Genomic DNA, 12,507 nt, shown 5'->3' on the forward strand with positions numbered 1-12,507 from the left:
ATCAAATCAGGAAAACTATTTTGTTTTGAAGAAACATACATTTTTAATCAAACTGTTAAATTGCACCTATAAATTTACCCACGACCACTACTTTTCTTTCATATAAGAAATAGTACTACAAACAAGCTTACATATTATACTAAGTTATTTTACTTCTTTTTCAAAAAATTATTAGAAAAATACATATACATCGGGCCCCTCCATGTAAAATGAAACTCTAGGCATAACTAACGTGTTATTGTCATATCTCAATTCTCAAACGATGTAATCTTAGTACACATCTTAAAATTCAATTATATATTTAGATTCAGACATCTTAATCATAATAAAAAATAAATGGGCCTAAGTTCCGCCATCCATTAATGACCTTTCTGTTATCAGTTATTTTTCTTCAAACCTAGTGTGACAACAATTATAAGACAGTGATAACTAGAATAGCAAACAAATAGTTCCAAAACAACTAATAATTCAATTAGCTGGAAATAAATTAATTTTCTTTCAACTCTTTCTAGACTACTAAACACTGAGTAGATGACTTTCACTACCTAACCAAAAACAATAATAAAACAGACAAAGAAGGGTAGCTACCAAAGGCTTCAACAAAGAAAAATAATGAAGCCACCTCTCTCATCTTCTCCATTTTCCTCCTCAATTCTCAGAAAACTTCGTCTTTCTACTTTTCTGATCTTGATATTATTATCCTTCATTGTTCTTGTGACTATTCTGTACAGTGAAGAATTCAGCTGCATTTTTAGCCAACGACAAAGTGCTAGTATCTCCAGAAGTATAAGTGAGTAATTCTAATTAATTTGCACTTTTTCTTTCTCTTTGTTTATTTATTTTTGGGAAGAATTTTCATGCATGTTTGTCCAAGAGAAAAGACTTAACAATTTTTGTCTGTTTGCTCCAAACATGAAAACATAACAAAACAATCAAAACACAAAATAAATTATTCTCACACTAAACTTCAAAACTAATGTCCCTTCTGAGGCAGAGTTGAATTCAGGATCTAGAGTCAGCGAGTTCAATATGAGTATGACTGCAGTGGTATAGCTACATCGATGAAGAGTGGTCAGTCGAACACTCTTTATCATAAAGTTATATCGTGTGTTATCTTGAGAATGATTTTTTTTTTTTTTAGAATGGTTTTCCTTTTGGATAATGAGCCCGCCCCTTTACACTTCTCCAGTTAAATATCACAATTTTGCCTGTGCTAAAGTTTGAACTGGACGTAAGCATAACCTACGTATCACCCTCCGCTCTTACCACTAGAACAAAGCCATGGGGCCGGCAAAATACCTTGTATTATAAACATTAATATTGCATATATAAGTCAAAATTTACTTTTTACATATATTTATTACATTAAATTTTGTATTTTTGCCACTAATTGACAGTATCTTATGAATTTTGTTGGTAGAAAAGAACAAGAAATTACCATTTGTCATAGGAGAGACAAAAGAAGGATGTGATTTGTTTAGTGGGAGATGGGTTTGGGATGAGAAAAGGCCTTTGTATGAAGAATCAGAGTGTCCTTATATACAGCCACAATTGACTTGTCAAGAACATGGCAGGCCAGATAAAGATTATCAGCATTGGAGATGGCAACCTCATGGTTGCTCACTTCCTAGGTAAGTTTTTTGATACTGTCAGTGAATATAAGTTAAACGAACTCTATGCATGACATATTAGTTATCTTTATGAATCCATTAGTCCGATGGCAGATGTAGCCTTTGAGCTACTAGTTCAACCGATTCTGAATTCATAAATTTGAAGCTGCTGTGAGTTCTGCTCTAATAATTTTAAAAAACGAACTTATCAAATTTAAATCCTTGATCCGCTTCTGTATTAGTCAGTTTTTTGGAGCTTTTTGATGGCTGACTTATGCTAATGTCCATTTTTTTAAGTCATCATTTAGATTTGTCCTTTTTTAAATAGTTGTGCAAATATAGCCTTTGAACAATTCCCATCCGGACAATGTTAAACTGGGTCTAATGTTTGCTTATATATTGCTCAACCTTATGGACAAAACATTAGATTGATATCTAACGTTTGCAATAACTTAATGTGGCAGTTTCAATGCAACATTAATGCTGGAAACACTTCGAGGGAAGAGAATGTTATTCGTGGGCGATTCCTTGAACAGAGGACAATATGTTTCCATGGTTTGTCTTGTCCATAGACTTATTCCTGAGAATGCTAAATCCATGAAAACTGTTGGTAATTTCGACATTTTCACCATTAAGGTGATCATCATTTCTAACAAATTTTTGAGCTTACACATTAATTATGTTAAATGATACATTGATTTTATAGTACAAAGATACTTTGGCTTATATTGAGTAATTTTTTCAGGATTACAATGCAACAATTGAGTTCTACTGGGCACCATTTCTGCTGGAATCAAATTCTGACGATGCAGTCAAACATAGAATTGAAAAAAGAGTTGTTCGAAAAGGTTCAATAAACGTACATGGGAAACATTGGAAAGGGGCTGACATAGTTGTGTTCAATACTTACCTTTGGTGGATGAGGGGCCCCAATTTTAATATTATGTAACTTCCTTAGCTCTTTGCTTATTTTATTTTGGTTTTCCACCCGATAATGTTACCACTTTGGGGCATCCACTAATCATGATTCACGCGACTTAAAGCCCACTAAAGGGGGAAATGCTCCCTACCAGGATTTTTTTCCACATTTTCAGGGTTCTCCCAGTTCGAACTGAATACCTTTGACTAAGGATGGACAAATTCTATCCATCGACCGCAATCCTTGATGGTTAATTATCTTGACGGGTCCGACCATGGGTCATGAGATCGGAAGTGTTCCATGTTTTGGAGTCATTAGATATATTTCAGAATTCATTCTTTCAACTCGGAAATTATAAGTTTAAATTCTTGATCAGCCACTGATTCTTGTGTTTGTTTGGGATTTGAATGATGCAGGCAAGGGTCTTTTGATGATGAAGTGAGAGATATAGTGGAAGTATCCACAGAGGATGCATATCGCATGGCAATGAAGAGTATGTTGAGATGGATTAAAAAGAATATGGATCCAAAGAAAACTAGAGTCTTCTTCACTAGCATGTCACCAACTCATCAAAAGTGAGAAAAACTATACAGTATAATTTTCTCTCTCCCCTCCTATCCTTGCTAATTTTTTTTTAAAACGAAAATGATTAGAAAAACAAAAGGAAAAAAGTATTGGTGTTTAGACAATATTTGATTGAAATAAAATAAAAGTATTTGAAGCTGAAGTTGATTTTTTTTTTTTTTTTTTGGATGAACATCAATTTCAATGTTTGGAACAAAAAGAAAAAATTGAAGATCTAGATATATGAGTGAAGGCTTCATTTTACCTATTCTTCAAATAAGTGGTTCAATATTTCAAATACTTCAAATATTATTATGGCCAAATGGGGATAGTGCCCTTACCTGTTAGGATTTACTTGGTCTACATACATAATTTTGGGGCACTGTATTTGGATCGTGAAGATTTAACCTATTTTTTCTTGTTTTAAAAAGAAGCGCATTGATCTTGTAAAAAATATTTTTAATATCAAGGTAGTTAAAGGTAATTGCAAGTAGCTCTAGTTAATAATATCCATTAGTAATCTTTATTTATAAATGATAAGTAATTAACTTATTATAACATGTTAAATTATACTAATGGTGCACAATTCAATATTTCGTCGGTGCATATAACTTAAATCTGAAAAAAAAGCTACTGATTCAAAAGTCTATGTGACTCAACTTTGGAAGAAAAATCCAAATCTTATATGTTGTAATATGTTCAAACAACAATTGTAATAGAAGTTCCATTATTTAGAAGATTTTTTTTTTTTTACTTATTGAGTCCCCTCTCTCTTTTGTCTTTTAAGTATTTTGTAATAGACTTGATGGAAGAAAAAAAAAAAAAACTCCTCGAAAGTTCCATTTATATGATGTGTGATGCACAAGTAGGATTAATAATTTTGTAGCAACAAATTGATATTTTCAAACAACACTTGATAATTTAGGCTTTTCATTTTACCATTTAGTAATAGGGGAATTTATTTTTTTGTTTTTTGCAGGAGCATAGAGTGGGGAGGTGAACTCAATCAGAACTGTTATAATGAAACAAAAATGATAGAGGATCCAAATTACTGGGGATCAGATAGTAAAAAAAACATAATGCAAGTGATTGGAGAAGCTTTCAGTAAATCAAAAGTGCCAATCTCATTTCTCAACATTACACAGCTTTCAAGTTATAGAAAAGATGCACACACAACAATTTACAAGAAGCAGTGGAATAAGTTAACCCCACAACAACTAGCAAATCCATTCAGCTATGCTGATTGTGTTCATTGGTGCTTGCCTGGTCTTCAAGATACTTGGAATGAGCTTTTATTCACAAAACTTTTTTATCCTTGACATTTTTATATATGGATAATTAAAGATTTAAGTATCATATTATATATTTTTTCCAATTGTTATCTTCGATTGTCGGATAGAGTAAGAAAATAACTAAAGAGACACAAGATTTTTTTTTTTTGGGTTTCCCATCCAGTGTCCGGTATCCGTGCGCATTGGAGCCTCGCTAAAATCTGAATTTGCGCCGCATAGGGCTCATTTGAGGAAAGCGCTCCCAACCAAGAATTTTTCCGTAAGAGTTCGAGCCCGAGACCTATGGTTAAGGGAGGAGCAACCCCATTCACGGCACTACATCCTTTGGCGGTACAAGTACTTGCTATAGGTGAAGGACTATTCAAGGAAAAGAATTTGTGTTAATCTTTTTTACCCAAAATTGGGACTCAGAAATTGTATACAATTATTTCTCTCTTAATCTAATTCAATTCAAAGCCCCATATGCATAAATGTACTTATCTTTGGATTCTTTATTTTATATTTTATTTTTATTAAGTTCAACTAATTTTCTTGTGAACGTGTGAACATTTCCTTGGAAGTTGGAATAGTACAAGACCAGACCCAATAAGAGAAGTCGGAATTTAAAGTTTATGGGTTCAGAATGTTAGTTTTTTAAATTATTGAGTTTTAAATTAATAATAAGTATATATTAAATTAAAATTTTAAGGCAAATACAGATTTAGATAAAAATACTAGATTCTGCCAAACCCGCTCTAGCAATCTAGCTCCGCCCCTGAGCCCATATACATACACTAGTGTTAAGGAGTAGAGTCATTATCCATTTCGAGGAGCAATAATGACAACATCATATCTTTGAGCAAATTAATAAGGTATATTATACTACATACGTGAAACTAGGGACAATTATTTATCTAAAATCAATAGCAGCAATAACACAACAATGGAAATGCATTTTGTCCCAAATTCAACGAACATAAAGCTACTATACCACACATATATGGAAGAGGAATTATGGATGCATACACCAATTGTTAAGCTAGCCTAATTTGGAAAGTAAATTATCCTCGAGCAAATTCATTACTACTTGATCACATAGAACATGAAACTAACGATACCTACTTACCTAAAATTAATCGCATGAAAAGCACAATAATGTTAATGCATTTTGTCCCAAATTCAACGAACATAAAGCTAACATACTACCCATATGGGATTACGAATTATTGATATTGTTCGCACCAATTGTTAATTAATGGCCTAATTTGGAAAGTAGATGATCTAGCTTAAAGACAATGAATCTAATTCAACTCTCCTTTAGAGGCCAACATAAAGCTAAGAAAAAAAAAAATACAAATGACACTTGATTTTTTAACCTCAAACTTGTACTTCTTGTATCGAGGCATATTGCATGGTGCCAAAAACATAAAAAAAAAATAATAAAAAAAAAATCTTCAATAGATGGAATTGCCTCCTCCTTTACCTATCTTTAGAAAAGCTCGTTTTTATAATTTTCTCTTCATATTACTAAGTTTGGTTGTATTTTTGATCACTTATTCATCCTATCTCCTTCCATCTTCTCCATCAGTCACATCGTTGGCCAACTTTATTTGGCCAAATCCAAAATCTGCAAGTAAGTATGATCAACACCCTTTTTTATCTTCTCTTGGTATGTATATATTATCTTTACATTCGAAATATTATTAGTCATATTGCTTTTTTATCGAGAAATTGAAGAAGCCATACTGACGTTTTTTGGGACCTATTCATATGGTTCCGAATGTAATTCTAATGATACAAGTGAGACTTTCAGGCTCTTTGGTTTAGTTACCAGTAAATATCAATGAACCAAGTTGGAGTGTGATTTGAGATTGGACTTTAGGTAACATTTTAAAACACAAAGTAAGTTCTCTCACTAAACTTATTAATGTCGTCTCTCCTGAGATCTGTGGCGGAGCTAAAATTTTCACTAAGGGAAGTCAAAATATAATTTACACCTTTCAAGAAAAGATTCAACACATGGTATCTAAACATATATACATTTTTTCCTTTTTAAAAAAAATTGGCCTATCTATATAGTGCAATTTTCGGTGATGACACCCCTTTGATCGGAATAGCTCTGTCACTATCTGAGTCAGAGTCGAATCCAAGATCTAGAGTTCATGAGTTCAGAAATGACTATGGTCTTATACTCTTATTATACATGATTCGATTTTTTTAATATACATTTTTTCATATTTAGACAGAGTTCGAGTTGGAAGCAAAGGATTTAGCTGAACCCACCCTAAATCCGCCAACTACTAGCGGACAATCAGTGTAAATTCGAAAACCAGTTCTCTTAAGATTAATCAACCAAAAACTCACAAAAAGAAGAAAAAAACCAAAATAACTAATCCATTTTTTTTTTTTTTGTGCACACATCCTTTTGATTTGTATGCATGAAGTGGGGGTGAAATTGACTGTAGTGGCTTATCTACACAGATCGAAGGGCGGTCAGTTGAACATTTTTTGTTAGAAAATTATATACGGTTACAATAAATCTTGAACACCTTTAGCGAAATTCCTAATATTATCACTGGTTAACTGTATCTGTATCTTATGAATTTCTATTGGTAGAGAAGAACAAAGAGAAGTTACCATTTGCCATAGGAGAGACAAAAGAAGGATGCAATCTGTTCAATGGGAGATGGGTTTGGGATGAGAAAAGGCCTTTGTATGAAGAATCAGAGTGTCCTTACATACAGCCACAATTGACTTGTCAACAACATGGAAGGCCAGATAAAGATTATCAACATTGGAGATGGCAACCTCATGGTTGTTCTCTTCCGAGGTAAAATTCTCTTATACTGTCAGTGAATATAAGTTAAATTAATTCTATGCATATTGTGTTAGGAATCCATTAGTCCAGTGGAGGATGTAACTATTGAGCTATGGGTCCAACCGAATTATTATTCCTTATGTTTCAATAGAAGTGTTTTTCTTAAATTTTGTGTCCAGTCAAACAGTGTCACATAATCTGGGACTGAAGGAGCATATTATTAGAGTTAGAATTGTTGAGTAATTAACCAATAAGAAAGATTCAATTACCCCGCGTTATAATGATTACCGTTATTATGCATTATACTTTGTATTTAAAGTATTTTGCTTGGCTGTTTACACTGTACTCTGCATCAATTAATAATTGATTATAAGAGATATTGTTATTGTGCTTGTTTTTTCTCCAAACTTTATAGCTCTATTCTTTCTTTCTTTTTTCTCATGCTATGGCAGTTTCAATGCGACACTAATGCTGGAAACTCTTCGAGGGAAGAAGATGTTATTCGTGGGCGATTCCTTGAACAGAGGACAATTTGTTTCTATGGTTTGTCTTGTCCATAGAATCATTCCTGAGGAAGCTAAATCCATGAAAACTGTTGGTAGTTTCGACGCTTTCACCATTAAGGTGATCTCTAGCAATTTTTGAGCTTACACATTACAATTTTTTTTTATTTTTTTTTGGTAAATAAATTTTCTTTATTATCAAATGAGAGTTTGAAGTTCAATCAAAGGGAAAGAAAGCATATTGGACAGCCACAGTATGTAAAAGCAACCAAACTCTATTGACATAGTCTATCCCATGCAAGTAATGCCTTTTTTGAAAGATCAATTCGTCCTGTCCAGAGGAAGGTTCTGCATATCCTTTCAATCAAAATTTCATCCCTTTTAGATAATAGAAAAAGTTGTGACCAGTATATCTGTATAGAGAGTAATACAGATTTCAGTAGTTGTACTCTTCCAGCATAGGACATAAATTCTTAAAGTCCAGGATGTAATTCTACCTAGCATCTTCTTGAGTAATGGTTGGCATGGGATCAATTAGTCTCTTAAAGTGGAAGGGTACACACAGATACCTTATTGGCAACTCTCCTTTAGGCATTCCAAAGCATAGACTGAATTTGTTACATACTCTGATTGACCCCTCCAAAATAAATGAAGCTTTTTGGATATTTGCATCCAATCCAAAAAGCCTGAGAAAACTATGTGAAATTGTTGAATAATAACTGCACAGATTTGATATCTCCTTTGCTAAATAAAAGTAGGTCATTTTTAAGGCTCAACTGGACCATCTTCAACTTATCATACTTTGGGTGATATTTGAAATCAGGTTCATTCTTTAGAGTTAATTTTCACCAGTCTATTTAGGTATTCACTTCGGAAACAACCTCTCTACCCTACAAAGGTAGAGATAAGGTCTGCGTACACCCCACCCTCCTTAGACCCACTTGTGGGAATATACTGGGGTTGTTGTTGTTGTTGTTTAGGTATTCCTTACTATAAAAAACAAGTAGGTGTGATATTGGATCACATCTTAATCCTTTCTTAGCAGGAAATGGCTTAATTGGAACCACATTGATTGAAATGGAATAGGATACATTGGTAATGCAACACAATATCCATTTGACAAATATGTCTGGAAAGTGCAAGCAAGTTAGAACTTGTTCCAAATATATATACTCTAATGAATAATAGGCCTTCTGTAAATCAACTTTCACATACACCTTGGTGAGATTTCTCTCTTACTGTCGCGTTTAATCAATTCATGGCTAAGGATAATGTTATCAGATACGAGTCTTCCAAATACAAATATAGCTTGGCTGCCATCAATTAGTCCACTTATGATTGCACTTAACCTGGTATAGATAATTTTTTATATGATCTTATATAGCAACAATTATGTGAACCGCCACTATACTCCAGGCTTTCTTGAAAAATAGAGCATTGATCCATCACATCCCGGAGCCTTCTGATAATCAATCCCCTCCAATGCCTCTACCACCCCCATTCTAGTAACATGTGCAATCAAACTCAACTGCTGTTGTCTGTTTAGTACTTTGCCTAATAACATAACATTACTTCTAATACTAGGAAGTTGATCCCAATAGCTGCTTCTCAAAACCAGTAACTTCTGATTCTATTATTTCTGCAGTATGACCTATCTTACCCTCTGCTGTAGTCCGACTTCTAATTTGATTTTAGGCAATCCTATTCTTCTTACAAGCATGGAAGAATGCAGTATTTGAGTCTCCTTCTTTCAACTATTATATCTTTGTCTTCTTTTTAGTGGCACACTCTCCTCAATCAACTTTCATTTCTCAATATCCTTCCTTAAACTCTTCTCTTTTTCAAATAGATTCTGGTGCTCACTTATCTATATATCTTATTTGCCTTTGTAGTACTGAGAGCATATCTTTTGTTACTTCAACTTTATTAGATATCCCTATATATTCATTGTTGTCTAGCTTCTTGAGCTCAACCTTCACTTTTGTCACTTCAGCTGAATCCAATTTTGCAACTGTTGCATTGTATTCAATTGCTCCTGATTTCTGAGATTAAGTAACATCATTCACTACAACCAAAAAAAAAAAAGGAATTAGGCACGAACATCGTGACTAATTTGCTCGTAGCTACAGACTTTTTGGGTAAGCTATCCGCGGCTAATTCCTGTTTTTTAGTACTGATTGACTTGTAGAATGGTTTGCATGTCTTCTGTTTGCCCTTTATTGGTCACATTAGTCTTTTTCCCTACATCTATAGCTTTGTTGTGCGTCCTTTTTGGCCGTCCTCTAGCCATCTCCAGTGAAAGCGCAAGATAGTCTATCACCCTTTCGTGCTCTGATAGAAATTGATAGCCATCTCCAGTGAAAGCGCAAGATAGTCTATCACCCTTTCGTGCTCTGATAGAACTTGATACTAAGAGTGATTTTTCTAAAGCTAATTATATACAACAACAACAACAACAACATACCCAGTGTAGTCCCACATAGTGGGGTCTGGAGAGGGTAAGATGTATGCATACCTTACCTCTACCTTTATAGGGTAGAGAGGCTATTTCCGATAGACCCTCGGCTAAATAGAACGTAGTCAAATGCGGACTAAAGCTAATTATATCCACATTACAATTCTATTATTAGTAACATTGGTTTCCTAATACAAATATGTATAAACTTCGCTTATATTTGAGTAATTTTTTTTCAGGATTACAATGCAACAATTGAGTTCTACTGGGCACCATTTTTGCTGGAATCAAATTCTGATAATCCAGCCAAACATAGGATCGAAGAAAGAGCTGTTCGAAAAGGTTCAATAAACACACATGGAAAAAATTGGATAGGAGCTGACATAATCGTTTTCAATACTTACCTTTGGTGGAGGAGTGGCACCCGTTTTAATATTGTGTAATTTCCTTGCCTCTTTGGTGTTATTTATCTATTTTCTTTATTTATTGCTTTTTGTCAGTGATGTAGTCGTGATTTTTTCACTAGGGGAATTGAAAAAATAAAAATTAAATGCAGAAAGAAACTAAAGAGATTCAACATCTACTATATATACATAAAAATGTTTAACCTTAAATGTATAGGGTAATTTTCTGGTGAATGGGATTTGGATGAACACCTTGTGCGGTTGCGCCCTTAGCTCCGCCCTTGGACAAGGTCAAGGGATTGGATACCAGCTTTCTAGGCTTAGATATTATACATTTCAAAACTCATTCTTTCAATTTAGAACCTACAACGTCTAAATTCTGAATTTTCCGCTAATTAATTAATGCAGGCAAGGGTCATTTGATGATGAAGTGAAAGATATAGTGGAGGTATCTACAGAGGAAGCATATGGCATGGCAATGAAGAGTATGTTAGGATGGATTAAAAAGAATATGGATCCAAAGAAAACCAGAGTTTTCTTCACTAGCATGTCACCTTCGCATGAAAAGTGAGTAAAACTATAACCTTTTATCGCTCCCTTACCTTAAAAAATGTTCCCATCTCCTTCCCTTGCTATATGATAGATTTTTGCTTTTAACAAAAAAGGGAAAAAGATCATAACAACAAAAGGAAAATAATCTATTTCACTTGAACTACTAGAAGTGTGTTTGGTATGGAAGAAAATATTTTCAAAACATATTTTTCGATTTTCTCATATTTGGTTGGTTTTTTAGAAAAATAAGTTCATTCAAAATCAAGAAAAATGACCTTTCCTTGTGAAAGTAAGAAAATAAGTTTCATAAGTGGCATTTGCTGATTGTCCACCCCTCACCCCCCCCCCCTCCACCCTCGCCCACCCCACCTCCACCCACGTAGTTTGAGAGTTAACAAAAGCCCCTACAGATATTAATATTTTCAATAACATTTGAAAATTTTGGTTGCATTTTACCATTGAGAAATAACATATCCACTCTTTGTTTGTCAGGAGCTTAGAATGGGGAGGTGAACCAGACAAGAATTGTTACAATGAAACAAAAGTGATAGAGGATCCAAATTACTGGGGATCAGGTAGTAGGAAAAGCATAATGCAAGTGATTGGAGAAGAATTTGGCAAATCAAAAGTGCCAATCTCATTGCTCAACATTACACAGCTCTCAAGTTATAGAAAAGATGCACATACAACAATTTACAAGAAGCAATGGCATAAATTAACCCCACAACAACTAGCAAATCCATTCAGCTATGCTGATTGTGTTCATTGGTGCTTGCCTGGCCTTCAAGATACTTGGAATGAGCTTTTATTCACAAAACTTTTTTATCCTTGACATTTTTATATATGGATAATTAAAGATTTAAGTATCATATTATATATTTTTTCCAATTGTTATCTTCGATTGTCGGATAGAGTAAGAAAATAACTAAAGAGACACAAGAAGGCTTATCGTATTATATATTTTTGTTAATTATCTTTTTCGATAGTCGGATAGAAAATATAAATGTATGTATCCTTTTATTCTTTTGGATAGTAGTTTTGAAAATTGTCGAACAGGAAATATTTTGTGTCGTTCTGCTTTTGGCCAAAAATGAGACAAGAAACCGTGTCCAATTATTTATTTATCTCTTAATGGAATTGAGGGTCAATTGTATTGGTTTTGCAGTCTTTTACAAATTCATTTTTAGTGTTATGTCTTTTTTTTTTTTTTACTAGAGATCATCACTTTATACATAAAAGATTTGAAAATAACACAGAAGAGATTTAGAAGCATTATTTTCTTCTAATCAAATTGTAAGTCGTCATAGAAGATCATTTCCTCTCTAATCATATAATGCTTCATACGCATATAACTATACTGTTGTTTTACGTATTATTTACAAAAATCAGAACATAAACATCACATCTGACC

The 12,507-nt window shown here is 33.5% G+C and overlaps 2 protein-coding genes across 3 annotated transcripts; both read left to right on the forward strand.

The window, feature by feature from the left end:
* Positions 1–498: 498 nt before the first annotated feature.
* LOC132640416 (protein trichome birefringence-like 33) lies at positions 499–4,923 on the forward strand. Of its 2 annotated transcripts, none has more exons than XM_060357005.1 (6): positions 499–790; positions 1,421–1,631; positions 2,075–2,165; positions 2,356–2,555; positions 2,946–3,104; positions 4,073–4,923. In XM_060357005.1, exons 1-6 carry the CDS (start codon positions 613–615, stop codon positions 4,410–4,412), a joined length of 1,179 nt encoding a protein of 392 aa, XP_060212988.1. In that variant the 5' UTR covers positions 499–612; the 3' UTR covers positions 4,413–4,923. The 2 variants fall into 2 exon arrangements, with proteins under 2 accessions (XP_060212988.1, XP_060212986.1); XM_060357003.1 differs by having other exon boundaries at positions 503–790; positions 2,075–2,246.
* A 618-nt stretch (positions 4,924–5,541) lies between these two features.
* LOC132642276 (protein trichome birefringence-like 33) lies at positions 5,542–12,507 on the forward strand. Its single transcript, XM_060359522.1, has 6 exons — positions 5,542–5,997; positions 6,981–7,194; positions 7,635–7,806; positions 10,380–10,579; positions 10,953–11,111; positions 11,589–12,507. Exons 1-6 carry the CDS (start codon positions 5,826–5,828, stop codon positions 11,926–11,928), a joined length of 1,257 nt encoding a protein of 418 aa, XP_060215505.1. The 5' UTR covers positions 5,542–5,825; the 3' UTR covers positions 11,929–12,507.

This window comes from Lycium barbarum, chromosome 5 (assembly GCF_019175385.1).
Source record: "Lycium barbarum isolate Lr01 chromosome 5, ASM1917538v2, whole genome shotgun sequence".
NCBI lineage: Eukaryota > Viridiplantae > Streptophyta > Magnoliopsida > Solanales > Solanaceae > Lycium > Lycium barbarum.